General features: G+C 41.0%; 1 protein-coding gene across 1 annotated transcript; it reads right to left on the bottom strand.

Annotated features, from left to right (window-relative positions):
* Nucleotides 1–81: 81 nt before the first annotated feature.
* ANKDD1B (ankyrin repeat and death domain containing 1B) lies at nucleotides 82–27956 on the bottom strand. The gene is made up of 15 exons (XM_005142013.2): nucleotides 27842–27956; nucleotides 24210–24313; nucleotides 22058–22156; nucleotides 20482–20580; nucleotides 20283–20387; nucleotides 18433–18531; nucleotides 16749–16847; nucleotides 13750–13848; nucleotides 12761–12859; nucleotides 11064–11162; nucleotides 8426–8524; nucleotides 4592–4687; nucleotides 1935–2133; nucleotides 1088–1219; nucleotides 82–762 (listed from the first exon to the last, which is right to left on the bottom strand). The coding sequence occupies exons 1-15, from the start codon at nucleotides 27915–27917 to the stop codon at nucleotides 704–706; spliced, it is 1563 nt and encodes a 520-aa protein (XP_005142070.1). The 5' UTR covers nucleotides 27918–27956; the 3' UTR covers nucleotides 82–703.
* Nucleotides 27957–27993: the final 37 nt, after the last annotated feature.

Raw genomic sequence — 27993 nt, forward strand, 5'->3', positions numbered from 1 at the left:
AAGACATGAACAAGAAATAGATAAATAATTTCTAGATGTATTAACTATTAAATATAAAATATTCTTTTTTGAGTATATAGTCATGGTTATGCCATTGATAGGCCATCCTCACATGGTTTTAAATATGGTATTTCTGTATATTTTCAGTACATAAATCAAATGCTGAAGAAAGAAGACGTGTCCTAATCATAGCTCCGTTTAAACAAGAGAAAAGTCCTCTTCTGACAGGAACACTATAATCCTAGCAAGACCTTACATAAACCTGAATCCCAAATGAGGCCAGGTGCCAGCCTATTTCTGGAAGTGTTGATTTATACACATAATTTTCAGCTATTAATTTTATTCAGGTAGAAAACTTCCCATTTACATTTCATGTCAAACAAAATAGCTTAATTTGCAGTTCCAGTACAGAATTAGTGTATCAATGTTAAGCCAGGTGCAGAACCTTGGGGGGGGGAAACAGAGGAGTGTGGTTCTTGCTTATCAGTATAGTAATAGCCGTTCACTCTCAATTCTCTAAATCATTGTATAGCAAGCTTATGAGAGAACTAACCAATATTTCAGGAGTACAAGGTCTAGATTGGAAAAAGTCATACAACTTCAAAATAGGTTTTTGTTTCCAGAAAAGATACTGCTTGTATGTGGAAGTCACCTTCCATCTGGCATGTAAATCCATCAGATATGCCATGTTTTACTGATGAACTCATGAAATAACACATTTTCTCGAGCCCATGCCAGTGCTACTTGCTGCTCTGATGTTCTCTGTAAAGAGGAGATAGTCACTTGATTGACATGCTCTGCATTTCACAGGGTCAGACTAACATAACTAAGGGCTAGCCAATCACATTCAATTGCAGGACAAGGAAGGGAAGCAAAGTTTGTCTTCCTTTAGAAATCACAAGTCTTGCTTAAATGCTGTTTCTCAAGGAATGTGAGGCTCTCCCCCCAAAAGAGCACAGTCCCAGAAAGGAAGGCTGTCATCCAGCTCTGCCACAGTTACACCTTCCCAGCAGCAGCAGCAGCAGGTGCCTCTGCACTGCACTGCAGCCTACTAGAGGACAATGTAAGGTGATCTCTAACAACTTACCAGCTAAAGGCTGAAATCCTGCTTCCACCAGATCCTCATATAGGTGCTTAATAGGATTCTGACCAGCCAGCAGCATAACGTGTAACCAGATGAGCAACATTCTGTTTCCATGTTCCTTGTAACTTTTTTTCCCTATGCAATACACAAAGCATTTGTGTGTTCCATATGCTGGGAACAGGATATTTTGTACTTTTGTACTTTTAGAGTTCCAAGAGATTTTAAAACCTACTCATTTAACTATTTCCTTTCTTGCCCAGAAGCAAAATGACTGAGGCTTTCAAAGTTGTAAGAACAAACAAACAAATTATAGTTTTATTCTAAGGCTACAGTAAAGGGAGGGAGAAGTTAATACATCTTAATATGATTTTTTCCTTTCATTTTTCCTGAATGTGTGGAGTATATTGTGGAGTAGTAGTAGCAAGTACAATGCATGCTGTAGAAGTATGGCTTTCCCAGCACTTGAGGTGCCAGAAACCAAAAAGTGATGGTTTATGGCAGCTGTCAAGACAGAGCCTGAACAAGGTCTTCTGTATCACAAGATTTCCCAGGTCCTCACTTGCAGCATGACCTGCAAGACCCTTCCATGCCACTCACTATTTCTGTTTTGGATTTCTAAAGATGAAGATTCCTTCAGGCAAAGAAGGAGAACAGAAGTGGCCTGTACTTCTATATCACTGCCACTCCGGAACCAGGGACAAAGCTTGTACCCACTCACTGCGCTTTTTCATTATTTGAATAAGAGCAGTATGGCCGCTGTGAATCTGATACTCATGTAATTTAAAAAGCCACGCTGCCTTGTGGTTTTTATAGCTTACCTATTATGTCTAGCCATTCAGATATTGTTTACCTGTCCATTGTTCTTCAATAGCTCTAATTTGTTCACCCGTGAACTTCCAGAACAGGGCCAGTTTTTTCCATTCCTGAGGGTTTAGCTGGTTATATGCTAGATTCCAAAGGGAAGAACGGATCTGCTTGGTCTGTGTACTATGATCTTGTTTGAAGGTCAAGCTGAAGTCTGGCCCATCATCACTGTGAACTAGGTGTTCCTGAAGAAGAAGGCAGATGATAAATGTTATGATGAAGCTGGGAACTTCACTTAGAGAGAAGTGAACATTGTGTCCTCTACAGCCACATGTAGCTGCTGACACGTGATTTGTTCAGTGCAGGTAAAGGAGCTGTGTTTGGCTAGTGGAGCTTTTTGGAAGATGTGTCAGTGTGGATGATGTTATTACAGTCTAAGTAATATAATGGAAATGAATCCCGCCTGTGTCTGTTGCTATGTCATATTAAGTTAAATTCAAAATAAACCACTTCCTTTCTCTGGCACTTGTTAACACAATAGCAAGTAACAGTGAGTCCTGTGCCAGTACTGCTGTGCTCATTAGCACTGTCTACTTTGTATGCCAGGTTTTGAACATGGTTGGGTGTCAAGCACAGCTCTTACTCTTTTTTCTTGCTTCTAGAAGTATTGACTTCTCCCTGAGAAGAAGCTAGGCACCATCAGCATGGTGCTGCTCAGCCTGTTTTGCCTCTGCCCATCAGCTCAGCTCAGCTCATCTGAAGTGGGGACTGCCAGGTCATTTGGTGCCAGCATGAAGCCATTGGGTTTAGTGTGTGGAGCCCCATTCAGCAAAGTGTCCAAGCACTGGTAAGCACATGTGGTTTGAAACTGGATCTAGTTTTGTTGCCAGCATCAGCAAAATTAGAAACAAAACCACAAGCACCCTCCAAATGAAAAGTGATGTTTCTACCATATGCATGATACAGGAGTGAAGGGATTGCTTCTTGTTTGGGCACCTCTGCAAAAGTGGCATTTAAAATCTAGCAGTGATTTCTGCCTTATCTGACCAGTGCCTAATGGAAAGCCTCTTTCCTAGTGTAGGTAAGCTCAAACTACTTTTGTATTTCTTTTTGTTTATGTGCTAGTCTTGTTTCAAAACAGTCTCCAAAATGTCTTCAGCAAAATGTCTTCAGGAAGTTGGTATGGGATTACAGAGAAGCTACTAAGCAAAAAAGGAAATGGCAGCATGCCACATTTTAAAGTGCTAAGCATAAAATGCTCCATTCCAGATAAAATTCAGAAAAATACAACAGGGTTGTTTACTAACCTTATGAGAGTCTTGCAAGAAAAAATAATCTTAGTTCAGTAGCTAAGCTTTTTCATGTATGTTTGATTCCATTTTTGTAGTGCAGACTTTATTGCATGCTTCCTGATACACGCAAGGTGAGGGTTAGGGCATTCTACCAGGCAGCTTCAGGCTCTCCCTGTTTCAGAGAGGGTTTAGAAAACCTCTGAGGTTTAGAAAAACAAAACCAACAAAAAACCTACAGGCGAACAAATAGAAAAAAGGGCAAATGGAGAGAACAAGACACTCCCACACATTAGTATCATGTGCACTTCCTCACAGCAACGTGACATTTCCTTTTGTAACTAATGTCTTGTCACAGATGGTAAGTCAGCTCAGTGTAACAAAAAGTTCTCAAAATAATGGTTCAGAACACTAGTTTCTTATATGGGAAAGCCACCTGAGCAACGTCATATCCCATAACTGTAAGATCTAAGTAGCTTCCAAAGGCTGTGCTCGTAGTAATGGGATACAAAAACTTTTGTTTGTATTCCCAGCATCTGTGGAGCTCTTGAGGAAGACCATCTGCTTAGACATCTTCTCCTCAGGCAATTCAGTAAACAATGCTAAGAGTTAGGAACATTAAGGGCTCACTGCTGTCAGACTTGTCATGTCTTCTTTGGGAAGAGAATACTTCTAATTCCCCTTTTAAGCCAAAAGAAACAATCATGTACCTGACAACTCCAGCTGAACTGGTGCAAATCAAATATGCACAGCACAGGGAGTTCATGGAGGTGATTTTCATTATAATTAATCTAGATCGGTGATTTACCAGCACAATGGCTTGTAACATAAAATATCACAGATTTGGGCACATAGGGATGAAGTGGGGTGGTAAAAAAGGCTAATTCATGTGCTGGCACTTGGGCAGGATCCATATGCTTATACCACTGAAGTGTGGGAGGCACTTGGCTAACCTGGTACAGCAAACACTCCCTTGTGGTAAGCAGGAGTGATAATGAAGTTAGATATTTCTGTGGCAGCTGAGCAATGAAGCACAAGAGCTGACAGTCAAGTGCATTCCTTTCACTAGTCCTTTTGCCCTGGTTTGCTAGCTCTGAAGCTCACAGATTTACTTGCTTGATATAGATAAATTGTGTCAGCATCTTCCTTCTTGCAGGTTTTAGGGTGGATGCTACAAGAGGTGTGTTATACCACCTCACCAGGACCTGTCTCCAAACAGAAGGTGTATCTGAGAAAACTTAGGCATTTTAAACTGTATTGTGTCAAAATCATGACATGGAGGCCACATAAACCAATTTACCAACGCCAATCTTGCAGCTTGCTGAAAAGAACCACCTCAGGCAAAAGGTGCTTCAGGATCAGAATCGGCTGTAGTCCCTTAGTGTTTCTCAGTGTAATGAAAAGCATTTCTTACCTGTTTCATGCCATAATACCTTTCAGCTTTAATGATCATATCTACAATGAGAGCATGATTGCTCCTTGATGCCACAGCTAGTGCAGTTTTTCCATGCTGAAAGCAAAAACAGTGAATCAGAACACTATGTCTAATATTTAGAATAAGTATATGATAGGAAAAACAGGAGGTTTGTTTACAGAGCTATATACCTTCTCCTCAAGAAAATGTATCGCTACAGTTTTATGGCTTTAGGGTTGCTACTGTCAAAGTTCTGTGCTTTGCAGGAACTGTATCCCCTATCCCAGAGTGGTCAATTTTTTCCTGCATTGAACTACCCCTACAGAATTTTGGTTGAGGTACAGCTGTTCTCAGAAATGTTCTGCACTCAGACTGCTGCGTACTTTATACCAGCCTGTGGCTCCCCAGTTTCTGCTTCGAAGTGCCTGCTGCAAGCCCAGGCACCTACAGGCTAAGAATACTGCACACAGAGTCTGTTCCCATGTTACGGTTAGACTGGCATTTCAGATGGGTAGGCTAGCAAGGTTGGAAACCTCCAGCTTTTAGGGATAACCTGTCTTGTTTGAGATGGTAAGAGAAACTGGCTTACACAATCGTAGAATTGTAGAATAGTTAGGGTTGGAAAGGACCTCAAGATCATCTAGTTCCACCCCCCCTGCCATGGGCAGGGACACCTCACACTAAACCATGCCACCCAAGGCTCAGTCCAGCCTGGCCTTGAACACCGCCAGAGATGGAGCATTTACAACCTCCCTGAGCAACCCATTCCAGTGCCTCACCACCCTCACAGTAAAGAACTTCCTTATATCCAATCTAAACTTCCCCTGTTTAAGTTTTAACCCATTACCCCTTGTCATCTCACTACAGCCCCTAATGAATAGTCCCTCTCCAGCATCCCTGCAGGCCCCCTTCAGATACTGGAAGGCTGCTATGAGGTCTCCACGCAGCCTTCTCTTCTCCAGGCTGAACAGTCCCAACTTTCTCAGCCTGTCTTCATATGGGAGGTGCTCCAGTCCCCTGATCATCCTTGTGGCCCTCCTCTGGACTTGTTCCAACAGTTCCATGTCCTTTTTTATGTTGAGGACACCAGAACTGCACACAATACTCCAAGTGAGGTCTCACGAGAGCAGGGTAGAGGGGCAGGATCACCTCCTTTGACCTGCTGGTCATGCTCCTTTTGATGCAGCCCAGAATACAGTTGGCTTTCTGGGCTGCGAGCACACACTGCAGGCGGCTCATGTTCATTTTCTCATTGACTAACACCCCCAAGTCCTTCTCCGCAGGGCTGCTCTGAATCTCTTCTCTGCCCAACCTGTAGCTGTGCCTGGGATTGCTCCCACCCAGGTGTAGGACCTTGCACTTGGCATGGTTAAACTTCGTGAGGTTGGCATCAGCCCACCTCACAAGTGTGTCAAGGTCCTTCTGGATGGCATTCCTTCCCTCCAGCGTATCAACTGAACCACACAGCTTGGTGTCATCGGCAAACTTGCTGAGGGCACATTCAATCCCACTGTCCATGTTGATGATAAACGTTGAGAAAGACGGATTCCAACACCGATCCCTGAGGGACACCACTCATTACTGGTCTCCAGCCGGACATTGAGCCATTGACCACAACTCTTTGAGTGTGGCCATCCAGCCAGTTCTTTATCCACTGAGTGGTCCACCTATCAAATTGATGTCTCTCCAATTTAGAGACAAGGATGTTGTGTGGGACAATATTGAATGCTTTGCACAAGTCCAAGTAGGTGACATCAACTGCTCCACCCCTGTCCATCAGTTCCATAGCCCCATCATAGAAGGAATGAGAATGTGGGAATTCCATTCTTGTGACAAGTGAAGTCAGGACACTGCATGTTTCAGCAAACAGATGTTTTTCAAGTAGTACAGACAGCCAAAGGAATTAAAAGCCATTGCTTTAATTCGAGCTGTAGAGGACTATGTCCGCCCGCTTCTCTGCAATTGTCTATTTTCAGCTAATTTGCACTAGTGGAATTGCCTGAGATTTAAGCATTCAGGTTATTCTCCTCATATCAAGTGATAGGCTTTCTAGAAAATTAGACTAAAAGAAGCTAAGCCCTTAATTAAAAGTTTCAGTAATAAAATTATGAGGCATTTCAACTTTCCAGCTATTACAAAGTTCGATTTTGAGTTCTAGCTCCAGGCTTTGTTCAAGATCATTCCAATTAGCCTGTTTTTAGAAAAGCATCATATTGGAATCCAAAAAATTTACCTTTCATAACATTTTTTTAGCACAGACATATTTTGTATGTGAAGAGTCCAGAGACCACAAGAGCTCACTGGGACCCAGCCCTGGAAAGTGCTCTGCACTTCACAGGGAGGTGAAGGGAATGGGAAGAGGGGCTGTTTTTGGCCTCCTGTGCTAGTGCAGACACTGCTGGCATCCTACTGCACACATGGCACGGCAGTCTTGCACACCAGATAATGTGCACAAATCTCTGCACCATCAATGACAACCAACAACCATTATCTCTACAGATGGGAGGGAGAAAGGAAGAGCTCCCAAGGGAGCATTTCCTGAGCCATAACAGTTCATGACTCACGCAGATGCATGACATGCTCTGGAGATCTGAGGACTCTTGCTGCCAGGGCACACAAGCCAGGGAAACTGTGCAATTTGAGCCTGGCTCCACTTTTCCTGCCTACTGTTCAGTGGTGATGGGAAAATTTTTGGCACCTTGGCAGCAATTTGTTTCAAAGAGAGCTGAACTTCAAATGTTCCCCAGCAGTGGCATGGCCTCAGGGGTCAACAAGCAAATGGGCAAGGGACAAGCTACTCCTAGAAATAAAACCAGAGCAGAAAGGTGACAGAACTTGTGCTGGCTCAGAACCACCTTCTCATGACATGCGCTGAACAATGTCAGCTTGCTGTAATACTGAAGCACTACGCAGCCCAAAGGCTTGAGGTGCTTAAGATCAAAGCAGGCAGTAAGAACTATATTTTTCTGTGCCTGCCCTTGGAATACGACTAGGTGGAAACAATTTTCCCATGGCAAAGGCACTAACTAAGGTAGACAAGATTTCCTTCTGGGTTAGCCCACATGAGAACTGCAGCTCTCCAGCTAGTGGAGGTACAACTCTTAATGGGAAGGCTTAACTGTTAAGGCATAATTGTTAAAGCTTAACAATGCAGCATGATAAACACCAAATCTGTCAATCCAGTTATACAGAAAGTCAATATAGTGGTAACAGTATAAGAAGGAGAAGCTCAGTCTTGCAATAATTTATCAGAATTTGTAAAAGCTGTATTTGGTACTTTGTCCCTTCAAAAGCACTCTGGCAGAAGCTCTTTGTTTTGGAGCTTCTTCCAGCCATTCCTGCCCCTGTCTTTCCAGGCTGAACATCAGCAACAGGTCTAAGCACCCACTTGAGCAGACTTGGCATGTCTTCTCAAGGACACAGCACCATCAATTTCCAGGTGGCCCAGAGTGGTAAAGGGAAACTCGCCATTGCTGCAGTTAGTGAAGCTGGCAGTACCTGTGCCTCTCCTGGCAATGAACGTTGCAGGGACACAGTTGCAACAGCCACAGGCTGTTTTCCACTCCATAAGCCTAGTCCTTTTTTCCAGCAGAGGTCTCTGGCAGCAGGGTTTACCCTTCAGACTATGGTGTTTGGAAGCTCTTCACTAAAAACATTTCAGATCTCTGCAAGTTGCGTAAGGCAATATAAAAAGGAGACTTCCTTTGTAACAACTAACAGCTTTACCTAGGAAAGAGAACTGCCAGTTAAGTGCTTTCTGCATCTCTGGGAAGAAGGTTGTAAAACAAAACATAAAATCACAATGTCCTTGCACATGTGGGGAATTCAATCTACCTTATCCGCAGCCCTGAGATCGCAGCCTGCCTTCAGCAACACTTCCACCAGCTCCACATTGCCAAGATCAGCTGCCAGATGTAGTGGGGTTTCCTGCCTCTGTAATTAATGACACCAAATAAATACAGTAAGCCAAATTCTCTGTTAGAGTGCTCATAATCTGAATCTGAAGAAGATTCACATGAGATGGCCATGGAAAGAAAACACTGAACAGGATGAAATCATTTAACTTCTGAGTGATCTACCTGCCAGTTTTGTTCCAGACAAACAACACAGCATCTGGGATCTCTGCAGAAAAACCAGGCAGAAGTTCCAGCTGGCTCAGTAAAAAGTCACTGTCATGCCCCTGTAATGTACTGTAATTTAACAAGCTCTCTCTCTTCCCTCTTAAAACAAGGTGTTTTGGACAGAGTGCTTCATACAGCTGCCAACCTCCACCCATACTATCCTCTCGAGTAACCTCTTCCCAGCTGAAATTCATACAAAGACAAGTGGACATCCATAATTTTCAACACTACAGCAGGGTTTGTTAGCCAGCACTGCCAGAAAATGATGATATGTAGTGGAAGTCTACCAGCTCTGTAATGGGTTCAGTGAACCTTAAACCACACACACACACACAAAAAGGGGAAAAAAAGAAGGATTAAACAAAACCAAATTATTAACAAGAATTACAGCTAAAGGGGCATTCAGCTTCAAGTCTAATCTTTATGTCTGAAATGAGGATTGTATGGTCACTACAAAACTGCATACACCCAAATGAAACCTATTTATTTATCCTTCTGCAGAATATTAGAAATTCCAGCCATCTGTGGGTGTAATGCAGCAGCAAATAAGATATGTTGTCCTTTGTGGAAGCCCTGCATATCTTCTGGACATGTCCTGTAGCATGCTTCATGTGACACAGCATCCTTTTAGGTGGAAGGTTTTGTACCTGCACCTCTCTGATGTTGCAAGTCCACATTCTGCAGGTCTGATTAGAAAACTTTTGTTCTTTAAATCTTGACTTAAAGTTTGCAGAGTCAAACACCAACACCTAGCATACAAGCAAACACCAGCCTCAGGGTTCCGCCTTGGAGTCTCTCATCAGCTCTTTTGGGAATACACACTATGACACATGACCTCGTAAATTTCCCACTGCAATACAAACTACTTTCTTTGCTGCAGTAATTTAGAGATACGCGTGCAGCTAATGCATGTAACTTCAGACATGCTAGGGACAGAGCATGGAACATTTCTAAACCATATGCTCAAGAATAAAATTCTGTATTTTATGTGATAGAAGAGCTTATTGTCATACTTGACTCCAGCCACTAACTACAGCCTCTGTCTGCTACTAAAATGTGTACAAATTAATCTTTAGCAATAAAATGATCAACAAGAAGAAGCTAACTACAGATTTCTCAAAAACTACTCCTTGTTACTGTTGTGGGGAGCATCCCCATCTGACATGTGGGAGTCCAGGGTGTGTTTCACCAACAGGGAGCCACAATCTTGAGTGTGGGACTTGAGAGACCCGGTGGAACAGTGTTCCCACAGCTGAGATGTAGGGCTGGAGGGGAGGGGAAGAGATTTGCTTTGAAGGGACACAGCTGGCAGGCTGGTCTATACACAGCTGGTGTCTCAATGTCTGCCCCGTCCATTGTGGCCAGGGCACCAGTGTACAACATCCACGCGGCCAGTGTACAAACTTCTGCTATTGGCCATGAGACCTGGATGTCATTCAGATCTTTAGAGGCCTCATTGTTGGCTAGGTTGCTGTAGACCACCTCCACCACCATTAACTCCCTCAAATACTGGATACCTTCTTCTATGATAGTCCACTTGCTGGTTTACAATACCTTTTTTGAGGAACTATTCACACCAGTGAACTGGGCAGCAGCCAGCTAGGCCTCCAAAGACTGCTGGTACCAAGCAGAAACAAAGATCTTGGTAAAGGTCCAGAAAGCAGATGCTGATGTCCCTGGGTGACCTCCAATCACAAACCTTTCAGTTAACACCCAGACGCACTAACTAATTCCACCAGACAACTGTGACTTCATCCTTCAGTGTGATATTGTGTTGTGAGGAGCAGTTCTGGACACTTGCTTAGTTGTGTCCCCTCCCAGGCACTTGCTCAACCCCAGCCTATGCCCAAGGGGAAGCAGAGTGCGAAACAGAGAAAGCCTTGGTGCTGCGCAAGCATAGTTCAGTAACAGCTGAAATTCTCTGTCTTACCAGCAGTGTTTTGGTCACAAATCTGAAACACAGCACACTATGGGTTGCTATTAAAAAATTAACTCTATCCCAGCCAAGTGACCCTCTGTACTGGGTTTCCATCTGAGATCAGTGCTTTTGAGACAATTCTGTCAGTTATTACACATGAGCTGTAATACTTGAACAATCAGTTAGCACAAATATCTTCTGGGTATATAGCATTTTGCTATCCTTATCTTGCAGAAACAATACCAGCACAGCATGTACCAGTGACTAATAACGTATGCAACACACACAAAAAGATAAGGAGGGAACTGCCTCTTCCTTCCTATTTTTTTGTACCCTGACCTCAGAAGGAAAAAAAAATACAATATATTTCAGGCAAAATCTACATAATCTCCTTGTTAGCAGTGAAGTTATATTAATTCTCAGCTTTTCTTACGTGATTTAAGGAGTTTATATCATGATTGGCATCCAAGAGGCTTTTTACTACCGGTAGCTGGTTACTGATGACTGCTAAATGGAGAGGGGAATTCTTCTGCTGTGGAGGGAAAATAATAGACTATTATCCTTGGTATATTATTAGACATCCATTTAAACAAGAAAGAGGTTTTTGTTAAAATCCACCCCTTGGAAAGGTGATATGCACTTTCATATGTTCCAGACTGCAGAAAACACACCTTGAGATGCAGAGCTACGCCAGACACAGTAGCCTGCTCCTGCAGTGGCTCAGCAGCAGGTAAACAAACACTGAGGAACTTGGAAATGTTGAGTCCACGGACTGAGTATCAGTGTGTCACCACTTAGGAACACAGCAAGGGACTCCTTTGATGTATTCATACCTTGGATATGCTGCTACCCTTGGCTGACAATAGAAAGCTTAGGACAGTGTTTCTGTTCCCCCAGAAAACTGGGTTTGCCCTCAGTTGAATAGGCTGGAGGCAGATTTATTCTCCGCCGGACAAATAGATGTCAAAATCTACTTTCCATGAATAAAATCTTGTTAGATACTGCTGCTGTAAATATTCTTCAATTGAAACTGATTTGCTATCATGTTTATACAAAGCAAATTACAGCTAGAAAGAAATTAATTTGGTTTTATTTTCTTTGAGAGATTACTATTAATATAACTGAGGCACAGACACACGACCAATCACAATCCAGCCAGTAGATGGTCAAGATCACTTTACTGAACCTGTGAGTTGTCAGTTTCTTGTTAAGCACAGCTAAAGAATAATCCCATACTAGTGCCATTGATGGGTGCCAGACACCTGTTCATAAGTGTCTTTATAAACCACAGACATTCCTTCAAGGCTACAGAAAAGTAAAGCAAGATTTTAAGTAATGCTGCACTGTAAATGTTTCCAAAATGAAAGTTGCAACTGTTGCTTCTGCTACATAGTTGTAGCAATCAGTTACTTCTGCTACAGAAAGCCAAAGAGAACAGGCAGCACAACAACTACCTCCCCTTCAAATAAATAATTGCAAGCACATCATGAATTCTTCCTTGATAACATTACACAACAGGCCAGTGATCGTGGCATAAGTCAAAAAGCCCAGGTGCTATTTTCATCCTGTATTGTAGAAGCAGAAACTAATTTCCTATACACAGAAAATCTCAGATGTAACAAAAACTGAACATCTTAATAGAGACAAGAGATTTTAATACTAGAAATACCTCTTTCTTTCTAAACCCCTAAGAACAGTGACAGATTCTGAAGGCATATGCTTTGAGTGCAGAGGGCAAAAGCACTGAAGGGTATATTTGCTTTGTATTTACCTTCACTCGTAATCAGTTAAGTGTTAATTCTGCCCACAGCACACAGGGAGGCCTGCATCACTGCTGTGTAGTTCAAGCAGGATATTTCACTCATCCTAATGCCTGGTCCTTGGCTTAGCCTGGCCACCTCTACACTGCACTACACCAGTCTACCCAAGTGCTCACTGGATTTGTGCAACAGGACCTTGTCTTTTTTGGTCCATACATATTGCTAAGCAACGTCCATAAACCACATAATAACTTGTCTAGTAACAAATTAAAGAACTAGTCAATCTCCTTCAGCTGTCTAAATTCGTAAAGAAGGTCATAAAAGACAGGACAGGCTGAACAACAGAATAGTTAGACTGATACGCACTCACCTCAGGTTTAGGAATCAGATCAATATTCTTGTCAATAAGAAAAGTAACCAACGATAAATGTCCATTCTGAATTGCAACCTGCAAAGCACTGCTATTGTTCTGAAACAAATGGTATAGATTGCAAAAACTTACGTTTTTGTTGCTGGAAGAACAGTATGAAAGAGAGCTGTCAATATAGGATAATCTTTCACTTAAATTTGTGTTATTATCCCATTCCCAAAAAAACACCCCTTTGACAAAATTATATAAACCAAAGTGGATCAGCAGTTAACAGGATGGTGGTTGTGTAAACACTGAAGAAACTTACCAGTTTTATTCTAACACAACAAACATGCTAAAACCAACAGTATTCTATATTCCTTCTCGATGTCTTTAACTGATGAATCAGCATTGCTAGCTAATTTGTCTGTGCCATAGATAATGACAATGCCAACTTTTCATCTACTACTTCAGTTTGGCCTTTAACAAGCAAGTACAGTCACATTAATGAACTTTAAAAAATAAACCAATAGAAAATTTTCAGTTAATTCTGCTAAAACAAACAAGCCCTCAGTCTGCTGGAATCATAAACTTCTCACAGCAGGCAAGTTAGCACCATTCAACAGATGTGAGCTGAACTAAAGTCAAGGAACCAGATGTGGAGAACAGGTTTGCCATCAGTTCAGTCATATATGCTGCCAAAAAAGGAGGATTTTCAACCCTAGCTGATAGCATTTCCTATTCATATGTTTTACTGTTGGATGTACAGTAAATAAAAAATCTCAACCACAGTACTCCATCAAATTAATCTATGCTATGTTTCTTCCACATCAGTTTTATTCTGTTAGCACTCTTTACATCCCCAATTCTACTTTATTAATTTCTTTTTTTACAATTTCATAAAAATAAACAGAGCAAATATACTGTTAGCACACACAGAAAAGAGAAGGTCCTTCCCACAGGTCAGGATGTCCCAGTACCTGTGTGCTGGTGGGATATTGTGTACATACTTGATTTAGAACATTGATGTCACTCCCTGCTTCCAGCAAGAGCTCAGCACATTTTTCATGACCTCCTTCAACAGACAAGTAAAATGGAGTTTCTCCATTCTAGACCAATAGAGAGAAAATGTCTGTTCCAATTTAAGACATATGAGTGCAAGGCTGTGACACAAAACAGATTAGCTCAATAAGACACATCCAGCTCAACAGAAAAGGGGAGATGTTCACACAAGAACACAATCTGCATGCCCCTAAATTAACACTTAAATGAAATAGGAACTCACCAATACTTAAGTGGCAGATGATATTTATGCAGACAGATGTCTGGTGAGGTTTATGATCATAGAATCATAGAATAGTTAGGGTTGGAAAGGACCTTAAGATCATCTAGTTCCAACCCCCCTGCCATGGGCAGGGACACCTCACACTAAACTATATACAGATAGCTATTTCATAAACATTAATCACACTCATGAAAGAAGATGGCAAGCAACAAGCACAGAAGCAAAGACAACAGGTAGCAATTTCTGCTGTTCAACTCCAAGCAACACTGTTAGCACACTAGCACATAACATCAGAACCATTTTTTGTCACTCCAGTGCCATGGATTTCTGATGAATTGCCAACTCTAGTGCTAGTTATATGACACACTTTTAGCAGAAAAAAAATCTTTTGCATATTTATTTCAAATCTTCTCACTCCAAAAGAGTCTCCAAGTCTCCACAGTGAATCTCTAAGATAAGTTATATCAGCTGAACAATGATCTAATCAGTGCTTCTCAACTCCTAAAATACACAAAGCTTTACTGAGTTACTCTAGTGTTTCAGCATTCACAGAAGCATCAATAAATCCTGATTCTTTTTTCCCTGAGCTCCTGCCACTGTTATTCTGGTAAACTTAATGTAATGGTTTGCTCATGCTGAGAAAAGAGAACTGTTTTTTAATGGGCCAGAACATCTGCAGCTGGACAGGAAGGTCACATTACTAGCCAGGGCAACACAGGGACACAAGAAGTGCAAGTTTGAGTGCAGAAGCAACATTGTTAGACACCGCTTGGAAACAGCAGGACTTCACATTTCAAAGGGGTTCCTGTCCCTCAGAGCTTGCACAGCTGGAAATACATACAGGTTGGATAAGGGAATCACAGAATCCCAAGGGTTGGAAGGAAACTCGAAAGATCATCTAGTCCAACCCCCCCGCAAGAGCAGGGAAACCTAGAGTACATCACACAGGAACTTGCCCAGGTGGGCCTTGAATATCTCCAACGTAGGAGACTCCACAACCTCCCTGGGCAACCTGTTCCAGCGCTCTGTCACTCTCACAGTAAAGAAGTTCTTCCTGATGTTAACGTGGAACCTCCTATGGTCCAGTTTACACCCATTGCCCCTTGTCCTACCACTGGATATCACTGAAAAAAGCCTAGCTCCATCATCCTGACACCCACCCTTTACATATTTGTAAACACTGATGAGGTCACCCCTCAGTCTCCTCCAAGCTCAAGGGACCCAGCTCCCTCAGCCTCTCCTCATAAGGGAGGTGTTCCACTCCCTTCATCATCTTTGTGGCTCTGTGCTGGACTCTTTCAAGCAATTCCCTGTCCTTTAACTGAGAGGCCCAGAACTGGACGCAATGTTCCAGATGTGGCCTCACCAAGGCAGAGTAGAGGGGGAGGAGAACCTCTCTTGCCCTACTAACCGCACCCTTTCTAATGCACCTTAGGATGCCATTTGCCTTCTTGGCCACCAGGGCACATTGCTGGCTCATGGTCATCCTCCCATCCACCAGGACCCCCAGGTCCCTTTCCCCTTCACTCCTTTCCAGCAGGTCAACCCCCAACCTGTACTGGTACATGGGGTTGTTCTTCCCCAGATGCAAGACTCTACACTTGCTCTTGTTGAATTTCATCAAGTTTCTCCCCACCCAACTCTCCAGCCTGTCCAGGTCTGGCTGAATGGCAGCACAGCCTTCTGGTATGTCAGCCACTCCTCCCAATTTAGTGTCATCAGTGAACTTGCTGAGGGTACACTCGGTTCCCTCATCCAGGGCGTTGATGAAAATATTAAACAGCACTGGTCCCAGCACCGACCCCTGAGGAACTCCACTAGTCACAGAACCCATCACAAAAAACCCATCGACCCATGAATCTGTTGCTGATTAAGGAGGAAGAGGGCCATGGGTAGGAGTGGGTGTTCATTTTGTGAGCTGAACCAGCAGAACAGACTATCAGCTATGTGGCAAGATCCTGCAGTGGGCATGCCAGCCACAGCAAAACAACTTGCCTAGTTTATTCCATCTGCCCCCTAGAAGAAACAGAAGACATAAGAACTCTTTGCAAAGCAGGAAAGCCAAGTTGAGTAGTTAGTATGCATTTCCATCCTTCACCCCCACATTAGGCCTCAAAAATTAAGCTCATGAGTGCACCAAATCAGGGATACAATTTTCACAGCTACTGTGCAATTTACGAATGTGCTGGCTCAGGTGAGCTCACTGGCACTGATTTAGGAAAGAAAAAGTGGGTAGGCAGTGTCTGCTGCCAGTTCTGTGCAGTCAGCTGAGATCAGATAATCAAGGTAGAAGCCTGAGATCTCTTTGCCAAGATGTATGTGATGGTATGTGCTGGATATGCACAATGAACTGCCTCAGTGAATAGCCTGAGAAGCACCAGAGATGGTAAAAGGAATAGGATTACATGGCCGGAAATGCTAGAGGACAGGAAGCAAGGTGGAGGTTAGGCACTCCTCTGTTTCTTTCTACTAGTAGTTGTGCAAGGGCACAAGGGATGGAGGGGAAGCCATTATGTGAACAGTAAGGTACAGGGAAAGAGACAGTGAAGGAGTTAAAGGAGCTGAATTTATCAGAGGAGGTACAACAAAACAGCATGCAAGGGTACTAGAAAAGCAGCAGAGCTATTGAAATCTTATCAGTGCAATATTTTTTTATTTTATTTTTAATTTTTTTTACTTGATCTTTCAAACCTCTATGTATTTCAGTAAATTCTGTGCCCTTACCTCATTAAGGTCATTTATTTCCCCCCACTGTTCAAGCAGAATTTTTACAACTTCAGTGTGACCATTTTTGGCTGCTAGATGCAATGCTGTGTTTCCCTCCTTAAATTGAAACATCAAATAGTATATTATGAAAAAAAATGAAGTCATAAGAATGAAGTTAAAACATCAGGTAAAAGCAATACAAAGCCTTTTGTTTTTTATGTACATCTCTCTTTTACATACAAGGAGAAGCATGTTCCAAGATTAAGACTAAAATGAAAAGGGCCTTTTCATGTGTATGCAGACATGATCCTGCTGGTTTAGCTAGTTGTCTCACATTGTGAAAACTAGTGTATGTCCAGGGAAAAGACCTGAAATTCTATCTCCTGAAGAAAGAATCAGAAGAAAACTTTGGGTACTGTTTCTACAATGATGGGAATAACACCAAGCCCCCAAGATCACTGATTTAAAGATTAATGGCCAAAACCTAGGTAAGCACATAGAAACTTGTAGTGCCTTTGATGCCAACATGGAATCTTCAATCTCCTTCACCATCAATACAATTTCTCACTAGCTAATTAAGGGAATAAAACCCTCACACTCCAGCAAAGAAATAAAACCAAAGAGCAAGTTTGGGAAGAGCATTACGATTTGAGCTAAAAGACCATGCTGGAACAAGAAAGAGTAACAAACTGGCTAAAAGAACCCTGAAGCTGCAATTTCAAAGAATCCTAACCATCAGAGAAATTAGAGTCCAGAACAGCTTTCTGTTCACAGCTTGGGGGGCATGGGGGTGGAGGGCAGAGGAAATTCCTTTGAGTGATACACTGTGATTGCTTTTAGGAGATGAATTTCTGCCCTGGCTTTTTATCTACTTACTCTATAGGATCGCAGCATTTGCCTCCCATCATTGCTGTTTATACCTTCAGCCTGCTAGATGTCCGGGACAACACTGTCTTCTAACATCTACAGATAAACTCCTTAGCATGTAGAGCTCTGGGTTACGCTGCAGCTTTTAAACTATTATCAGAATACCAAGAAAAACACCATCACTTCCTTGGTGCTTACTTATATGGTTCTATTAATGCAGTATATGTCCATTTCACAGTTTTAATGTCTTTTATCCTTGCGATGCCTCAGATGCGGAGAAATACCAACTTGCTCATTCCACGTATATTGAGTAAGGAAACTTTGAAAGACATTTAGATACCTTAAAAAGCAGTGTCAGAAGCAAACTCAATCAGATTGAAGTATTAAGACACTTCTGAAAAATCCTCATAGACATGTATTTGTATCCTGACATATTTAAACACCTTTGAAAATTAGTCATGTGGGATTTAGCAGTGACAGAAAGAAACAGTTAAGCAGAGTGAAAAACAGAAATATGATCTCCCAGTACAGAGGCTAACACATTAATTACCAGACCTTTCCACTTCTCCCAACAGACAGCATTTGCCGGTCTTACTTTACATGAATTACTAATGCATATGGAAAGTCTTCTGACAGTAAGACAAGAAGTCCCACTGCCTTCCCTTAATTACTGAAGAATCATCATCCTTCTGTGTTTGTTAGTCCAATGAATATCATTACCAGTACATCTGTATAGCTTATTCACAATACTTGATTGCATAATAGCTACACTTAAATGACGTAATCTTTTGTAAGCATATATTTAGTTGTACTTCTGTGAAAAAGAAGCCTTTACCTTATCTTTTTCAGACGTAAACAGCTTCAGAGTAATCAAATTGTTTATCATGTCAACATGGCCTTTTTCAGATGCCAGAAGGAATGGCTTTTTACCTTTCTAGAAAACAAAGAAACAGTTTTATTGAAAATAAAAATACTTGCTTTCAGATACTAGATATATGTTATGCATATTAAAAATTATACATGAGTAAGTAAATTAAAAAAGTAGATGTACACAAGAGTAAAAATTTAAAAAAAAATCAATATTTAGGTGAAAAAACAGACTACACATCTTGCATACACCGAAGAAAACATTTAAAAACTGTTCAGAAATGGTAACAAGGTAGAAAATGTGCTAAAAATATTTAATTATTCTCAGTATGAAAGTATTTATCAGACACAGAAGAACTGTGTCATTAGAAGTCTGAGGATGCTCAGAAGTGGGCAGTGAAGAAGTTGCAAGATTCATTTCCATGGCTTAACATGATCTGAATTCTGCAAGCACAAACCAGAACAATTGTATCTTGAATGTTTTATCCAGGAGGCCTAAATTTAGTTCTCTACATTGTGGGGTTTTTGGTGGTGGTTAAACTAACCAGAATTTTTCCAGCTGTTTACCGCTCAAGTGCAGAAAGCTATCCTGACATAAAACCATACCACTGGTCAGACAGTGGGGTCATCTAATCAAATAGCTATATGGCTTCACTACCTTACAGTGGCCTATATTAAATGTTTCAGAAAAAAAAAATGCAAGCAACTAATAGATAATTATGAAATAACCTCAACATAAAGAAGATTCTTCCTCATTTTTCTTTTCCCAAGGCCTAGGCCACAAAGGTTTCTTTTGTTAAATTAACTCTGTGCCTTGTCTTATGTGGAAAAAAAAAATCAGAATTGTGCACCTTTGTGTCAACACAATTCAAGTCTTAAAAAAATATACGGAAACTTTGTTCTGTTGTCAGGACATCCTACAAGACTAAATTTACTCATGTAAAGACAAAATACCCTACTTAACTAAGTAAGCTTTCAAAGCAAGATCCCTAAGCTGTGGGAATGAAAACTTAAAACACAGCAAACCTGATGAAGACAGTGCCCTGGCACTATTAGAGAGCTGATGCACTTCTGTTAAATGGCTACACATAGTTTTATGTTCTATGTTGGTGAAATATTCCCATGTTAGCCTTGACTGGCAGGTTTTGGTAAGGACAGGAGGCTGCAAGGTGAACTGTGTGGGAGGAGATCAGAGACTGCTGTACTCTGGTTACAGCCATTTCCAGATGGCTCCACAAGGGACAAAACTGACACTGTATTAACCATGTGTCAGTACTCACGCCATCAGAGGCATGCATGATGCCTCGGCGAAAATGCATTTAAGAAAGGCTGGTCACTTCTATGGCAATGATTCACTAAGGAAACAACAGGAGGAAATATGGGAGCATGTGAGAGGAGACTCAGGAGAATGTACACCCACAGAGTGACTGCAGCCCATGAAAGAACCCTTGCTAGAACAGACGAAAAGAGTAAGAAACAGAGTGAAAACATAGGAACAGAATGAAAAAAAACCCAATCTTGTCTACTTTCCACCACCTCATGGACGGGACACAGCATCACATTCAGTGAAAGCAAGGGAAGCATGGCAGGAGAGGTGTCGAGTGCAGCTGAGACATCCAAAAAGGGAGGAAAGGTGTTTTCTCTAAATGCTTGTCTGGCCATTTGTTTTACTTGTTTCTCAATATGAAAATGAATAATTAAATGTTTATATAGCTGGCAGTAAATTAAAATTAATTGAAATTCCCAAAGTCAAGATTGTTTTGCCCACAACAGATGCCTCATGACATCTAGAAATAAACAAAGAGAAACATACTGTACCCTATCAGGTTTGTTCAAGTCATTCAGATGGAGATCTTGGAGAACATAATCAACTATTTTAACACTGTTGTTCTGAGCTGCAAAGTGCAGTACATTCATTCCTTCCTGAAAAACCATAAGCAACTCTTTAAGAATGAGTTTGATTTTTTTTTCCAGCATAAACATATTTAGAGTTGGTAAAAATTTGTAACCAACAAACCTCATTCTTAGCCTTTTGATCAGCTCCTGCTTTAACTAATTTTCGCATTATATCCAGATTTCCAGTCCAAGCTGCAAGATGAATCACTGTCAGGCCGTGCTTCAAATGAAATGATACAGGCAGAAATTACCACCAAAATACCTCATGCCAAATTTATTTAAATTTTTTTTCCTAATTCTGTGCACAAGTGGGTTCTGCTCTGTCAGCTCTTAGAAAATCAGTATGAACACCTGGCAGCGTGAGTGGGATTCATTTCACTTACTTTAAGCTAAATGTCAAGCATCAAGACCTAGCTAAATGTTCAGGCTGCCCCTCTTCTTAACAAAAGGTCTTCCAGGAAAGGACTGATCTTATTTTGTGATGGAGGAATTAAATAGTACCTGGAAATTATTTCCTCTTCCCAGAAACCATGTAGTTAGCACTGGCTGTGGTGGGTGACATTTCAGGTATCATTTGTAATGACTGTATTTCTGTGAGTCACCATAATTTGCTAGTTAGCCCTGTTTTTTTAAGTTTCCTTGTCTTTCAAATTCTCTTGAAAAGTTCTTTTTTCTACAGGAAAAAGAATAGTTCTGTTGTTAACTTCTTAGAGCCAAAAGAAATAGAGATATGGAACTTCCAGCCAGTGTCCCCCGTCTTTGACACAGATGTCTCTAGCTTTTCTACATCTCTTCCTCAGTTTGTGTGTACTGTGTCCAGGTGCAGCAGCATACATCATGGCTCATTGTGCTATGTGCTGTGTAAACACATTCCTTTGCCACCATAAAAACACCTGGTCTAAGAGATGAAATCAGAGGAATACAAACATAGCAAGAGGGAGCAAGGTGCCTCCTTAGCAGTTATAACCTTTACCCAGTTTCTCCTCTGTAGATGAGGAATAAATAGGCTGACTTCCATCTCTAATGGAGAACAGGAACAGTTTTTATGCTTGTTGATATAACACTTTGGAGAGCAGGATGCTTGCCATGACAGGGGACAGGGGGGAAACGTAAATGATTTGTCTATTTGCATTACCCAGTTCACTGGAAAACTCCTAGTTTGAATAGCCTGTTTATTAATAACATACCATACATTTGGTTTTAATATCTGAATAAATCTTGCACTGTGGATCACCATCTGGTCCAACCAAATCAGCCATACACTGCTAAACTCCTAATGTCTTGGAAGCTGCAGAGTGGTTGACAGTTTTGCATTAAGCTACTTACATAAAAATGGGGGGGAAGAGCACAGGGCGTTACTTTCTGAACTCCTAGCAATCCCCAGAGCTATTTTTTACTTTCAGTGATTGCTTTCATATAAAGTGGCCAATGATTAACACACAGCTACCAGATGGTATATTTGCACAAGTGACTTCAACCATCCTTGTGCTCACTCAAGTATGCAGCGTAGCCAAAGCTCTGGGCAATGCATTTCATCTCTATCAACATTTTTCCTTATAAACACATGCAGTCGTAAGACAAACTGAAGATTTTACACAAGCACTTAATTTTACAAAACAAGGAGCATGATGCAAATACCTACTTTCCCCCTAAGATGTTCCTACACTGTGTGAATCAAAACATGCAAAACAGCTTACCTGATCTGCCATGTCAAGTCTAGCTTTGTGATGGAGAAGAAAATCCACTACTGATACATGACTTCTCGCAACAGCAAAATGGAATGCAGTGCGCTTCAGCTGAAATAAGCAAAGTTTTGGTTGTCAGGTCCGTAATACAGGTCTTTTCCTTGTGCAGATGATCAGGATTTCTGAATTCTCTGATTAGCAAATGTACTTGTTAATATGTATACGTTTACTTATTTCTCTTTTCAACAGCTATGCTTGGTCTTTATCTGCATTTTTGTTCCCTCGGGTAGAATTGGGGCATTGATCTTAAAAGATTTCTTGTAGCACCAGAATGATTTAGTTTCTCTACATAGCATTGTCTCTTCCTGATATGTCAAAATGTGATTAAGTAATCATATCCTGCCTAGAGGAGATACATGCAGTACAAAAGCATCCATTTTTACTATTTTATTATATGGTTTCATTTGAAAAGTTGAGAACTAGATTTATACAATCAGATTTGCTTTTGATATCTTCCTAGCTTTTTATTATTTCTCTGCAATGCATGATGAGATTCTTCCCCTACTCAGTATTAGTCACTTTGCCAGACTGAGTCATTATGCATGTAGATGAAAGCTTCCAGTTGCCAACAGTGAGTAATTTTACACAGGTGAATAGGTTCAGTGCTTCTAAGAAACACTTGATTAATTTTCCTTTAAAATAATTAATGGTGTGAATTTTAAAAAGGATTGGTTAAATTGCATCAAACTTAAGTGGAGAGAGTTTTGCTTCCAGTTAAAGTTAACATAACTGGGTTTACCATAATTCATTGAGAGTTTGCATGCCAATGATATAGAAGATAGAAGTGATTTAACCAGTTAACTTTAAAAGTAAGTTTAGATTTGTTCTCTTAAGCACCTATGCAGACCAGCTGACTTGTCCATGTATAAGTTTAAATTTACAGTTTATATGCATTAAAATAATTCAGAGGTGGGATTTATGACATGCATTTATGCCAGAAAAAGCCTCTTGCACAGAAATAGTTCTATCAACAAAACTCACCTTTTGGCAGCCTGCCTTATTTACCTTGAGAGTTCAGGGGCAGGAATGATCAATGTGAACAAAAAGAAAGTTTTGCCAGCATACACTAACATATACCCTAGGAGAATCAATCAATGCTCAACACCCATGCAGCTATGCTAGTAAATCTCATGTACTATTGGTCTGATTTTAGAATGACAGAGTAAAGTTTCAAACCACTGGGCTGGAAAAGTATTCAGTTTAATTTCCTGAGTTCTAGAAAGCAATAAGGAAGAATGAACATTTTAAAAGTGACTTTTTAGAGTACTATGTAATTGATGGGAACAATCTCATTGTTCAATAGTTTACTGAGAAGTTTTTTCTTCCTCTCTTTCTCATAAACAAACCAAGCAATACATCTGCACTATTTCCTCAATGCCCCATGGGAAAACATGCACATGGGCATGGGAAGCAAGGTTTTCCAGAACTGATGGTTAAGTAACACTTTATGTTCATGGGTAGATGATTTATGCATAGCCATTGAGGGCAAATTGTTCTCCACAACTCCCAGATTAATATCTGACCGCTCCATTGCTGTTGAGTTAGCTCTCTTGTGGAACACACTACATATTGTTACTGTGAAGTATACATCCTCATAATTTAGGCCTAGAGCTGATATCAGCACAAGAAATGCATTTTCATCTGTCTAGGGTAAATCTGAACTCTGAACTCAGGCTGGGGCCAGTGGGTGTGGTAGAATGCTCCTGTGGTTCCATACAAACTGAATGGAAACACTTCACACTTGGAATTTGTAGTGCTAGCAGCATAAATTCATTTTCAAAGTGACTGTGAGGTTAAGTCCTCTTGCTCTGGAAAATGAGGAATTCAAGAAATTAGAACACAGGATAAATAGTAAATCAGAGACCACAATTCAGAAGTCCTTAGTTCCTGTGACGCACAGACTAGTGGTTAAAGACCTGTGAGCTACACTGCACAAGTCCTACTGAACATTCTGGATGCATGAAATATTTCTTAATGAGGTCCTACTGGGGACTCCTGCAGCCTCACTACCTAGCAGCTGACAGGGCCAGCATGCTGTCATTCCACTATGAAACGCCAAGAAGTCGTTTACAGATCTGTGATCTGTCAGATGCTTCATACTCACAGTATCTACAGCATTTATATTAACATTCTTTTTAAACAGCTTTTCCATGGTTTCCAAATTGTTCATTTTAGCAGCATATTGGAATTCTCTCTCATCTGGCAATACTGTGGAAAAACATGATGAAAAAATTCTATTATTAAAAAAATAGCCATAACTAACATAAGAAATTATGATACTGTTTTCTTACTTTCTGTTATTTGTCCTGATTACATATATTACGAGAATCATTTGCTTTTCTCATCATAGAGGTGTTCCAGAATTACATTTTTCTCCCCTAGAGACATCTAGCTGATGTTTCAAGTTCCAGCTTCTTAGTGCAAAGAAGCAGACTTTTCGCAGCATGGATTACTATTATTTGCACTGCTCCCAGGAACAGGAGTTAATTTATAAGGCTCTGCCATCTAAATGGGTCCCAAAATATTTTACTGGCACAAAACAAACAGTACAAACGGAAGCATTTATTTCCTGTTGTTGGAAAAGTTGCTCTGTTTGAAAACAGAACACACCACCAAAATACATAAAAATGTAAACCAGTAACCAAATGGTATGATCCAACCAGAAAAAAAACAATTAAAACAAAACAAGCCCCCCAAAACAACCATACAAACCAGGAGTTTCATGGGGGGTGGGAAGAGGGTGTGGGGGAAGAGATATATACTTCAACTCAAAATTTGGCCACACTGTGAAATTTACTATTAAATTGGGACCTTCCTTTAATATCTAAACCTAAAAATTAATATCTGTTTGGTCAATTGAAGTAGCTGCAGTGTGCATTTAGACTTGTAATATTTGGTAACTTTGGAAAATAAAAGCCCAATGTCTAATATCTGGTTTATCTAACTTAGAAGTCAAAGTATGTCTTACATTCCTACATTTAGAATAAATTAGTGTGGCAAAATGTTAGTAGATATTTTTAATTTCCTAGGATATGACACTTTAAAAGTTAATTGCTTAGATATCTTCTGTCTAGACTGTTTTGGCCTGAAAGCCACTTGTCCAATAATATCACCAAAGAGGACAGTGGTCTCTGTTGAGCTAGAAACTGCAGCAATTATCTGTTCCTTAGAGGCCTCTCATGAAAGTTTATTCTACTGCATTATGTCTAAGTTCATTAATGCCTAATGAAAATACAGCCTGAAGTATTATAATTGCAGAGTATACTAAGGAAAAACAGTATGACATTCTACATGATTATTATCTCAGTGGGAATAATTGCAGTTGTACTATACAAAATGAGGTAGAAATTAAACTGGACATTTTCAGAACTGTTTCCAGCTTTCCTATAACATTATCCAACCACCTCTAACAGCAAAAGCATCCTCCCCAAATCCTCTGAAAATCACAGAATACACTACACAGAGCCTGTGACAAGGAGAGTGGCTGACAGCAACATCAGCATCATGAACAGGGATCTTTACAGAATAAATATCTCACTTGTCGTGATACAAGTGTGTTTTCATAGTCTGCACTCTAAAGAACTATCCAGCAGAGCTTTCACTACCTTGATTTCAAACACTGGTAAAACGATGGTCGCAGGGTATCTTGCTCAAAGCAATTTTGGTCAAGCATGAAAATACAAAATGCAGGGCACCAATTAGCTGCAATTAGGCCATACTAATTCCTACTGGCTGCTGCTGAGCACTCATACATGTATCTTACATGAGGATGCAAAGATAAATGCTGTTGCATCTCATGACAACCTGGCCCAGTGTAAGGTGTCCCAGCACATAGGCAGGGGGATTGGAACTTGGTGATCTTAAAGGTCCTTTCCAACCCTAACATGAACATTCTGTGATTCAGGAACAACAGTTTACTTGCACTGCCTTAAAGAAAAAAGATAATTATATTTCTTTACTGTAACTGCATTTTGTTGTAGTTCTGACAAAGAATTAATAACTGATCTTTACTCTCCTGTCCAGAAGTCACGAACTGGCCAATTGCTGTTAAAAATAAAGGCCTTTTGTTCTGGGTGTGTTTTTTCTTAGTACATCTTAACTCAGGCATTAAGAGCAGTGACAATCCAGAGACACTATGGCACTGACTTGCTGCACAATCTTTTGCTGCTCTTGAAAAATGATCTTTTCATATATGCAATTACAGCAGTATAGAGCCCTCAGACTACAAATTCCTGGACGCTTTCTATCCAAGCTGTGGTCTCCATGATTTGGGAAACCGTGCATTATTAGAAATCACTCTATTTTCAAGTGACAACAGCAACTGATTATGTATTTGTGGCTGTCAGTCTTTTGGGGTGGTTATTTTCTTTAGCTTTGTACAAAACGGCTCTTTGCCCTACGGGTTATATTGTAACTATATAATTAGAAAATAGATTCAATTTTTCTTTTGAGCTAATAAAGTAGTAATTTTCACTTAATTTCCTTTGTAGAGAGTCCTGTCTGTGGCAAATTGAACATCTCAACATTTCTTCTGTCTTGGAAGGGAAAGGAAATAAAAACAAAAGTAAATCACTTTGTTGACCTGAAAACAGAAAGTCTTCTTCACAGAAACTCAAGCTCCGAGTACCTTCATTTTTTCTTTCCTTGTATTTACATCTTATTTTAGTGCCCTTAATCTGTCTTTCAGTAATAACACAAATAAGGATGACTTCCCATGGAGTAAAAGAGTGCACCAGAGGTTTCAATACTCATCAACAATGGAAATTTTTCCACCTCTCTACCCCTGCTCCTTTCTTAATTTCCTATTGTGGTCATTCACAAGATGAAAACTCATTGTCTCAAAAAGCACTACATTGTCTCAAAATTGCTAAAAAAAACTCAGGAATTTGAATTGACTGAAGAGTTCCAAGGAGAAAAAAATACAGAAATACTAGCAATATTCAGATTCAAATAGCAAAAATATTTCTACTTTCTTGTTTCTAAAAATTAAATAAAATATTTAATACTTTGGTAATATTTCCTTCTACATTTTCTTGTTACCGGAAACAAAATGATCAGGGCAAAGCAGGTATTTCATGAAGTCATGAAGGGTCTTTTTCTAGAATAACTGTTCTTTTATCTCTTTGTTTTCTATCTGCCCCCTTTGCCAGCCTGGGATCAGGAAGCACGGCGCAGGAGGACGGCTCCTGGCTGTCACGCTGTGATCACAGGACAGGGCCACGGCAGCGCTGAACAATTACTGCTCAGTTTGCACAAATAACGTGTTTTCAGTAGTTGCAGCCCACGCCAGAGCGGGCTGTTCTATCACAAACCGGTTTGCATGCTGAATCCTCACCGGGGGTTGTGCTGCTGGGTGCAAGGAGGCCACCAGACTGACTGAATCCCATGTGCCCTCCAGAACAGGGGTGCTGGTCAGCTGTGCTACTGCTGGCAGGTGCCCGGGGATGTGACTAATGCCAGGGGCCCCTCTGAGACCACTGCAGGGTGCAGGTAAAGCAGAGGATTGTGCAGTTCATCTGTCCCATGGGAAGTGGAGGTGCCAAACCCCAGCTCCCGATCCCACGTCTACACATCCCTGCTGATGTCTTCTATTACATATAAAGCAACTCACATTTAATCTCTTCCTTCCCCCCCAATCCCTTTTGTTCCATGGTTGAGGCAAAAGCAGGTTGGGGTGGACCCCACCATCCTGGCACTCTGACAGGACTGCCTTGCCTCTGAGCCCCACACACTCACGGCCATCATGGCTGGCTGCAGTGGCTCCCTGCGTGGCCTCCTTCCTGGCATGGAGCAGGTGGCTCAGCCCCTTCATCGCTGTCCTCACCTCCTCTTCCTCCTCACACAAGGGAAGGGGCCCAGGTTGGGTGCTGTGGGAGGTGCCCTACACT

The sequence above is a fragment of the Melopsittacus undulatus genome, chromosome Z (genome assembly GCF_012275295.1).
Source record: "Melopsittacus undulatus isolate bMelUnd1 chromosome Z, bMelUnd1.mat.Z, whole genome shotgun sequence".
In the NCBI taxonomy this organism is placed as follows: domain Eukaryota; kingdom Metazoa; phylum Chordata; class Aves; order Psittaciformes; family Psittaculidae; genus Melopsittacus; species Melopsittacus undulatus.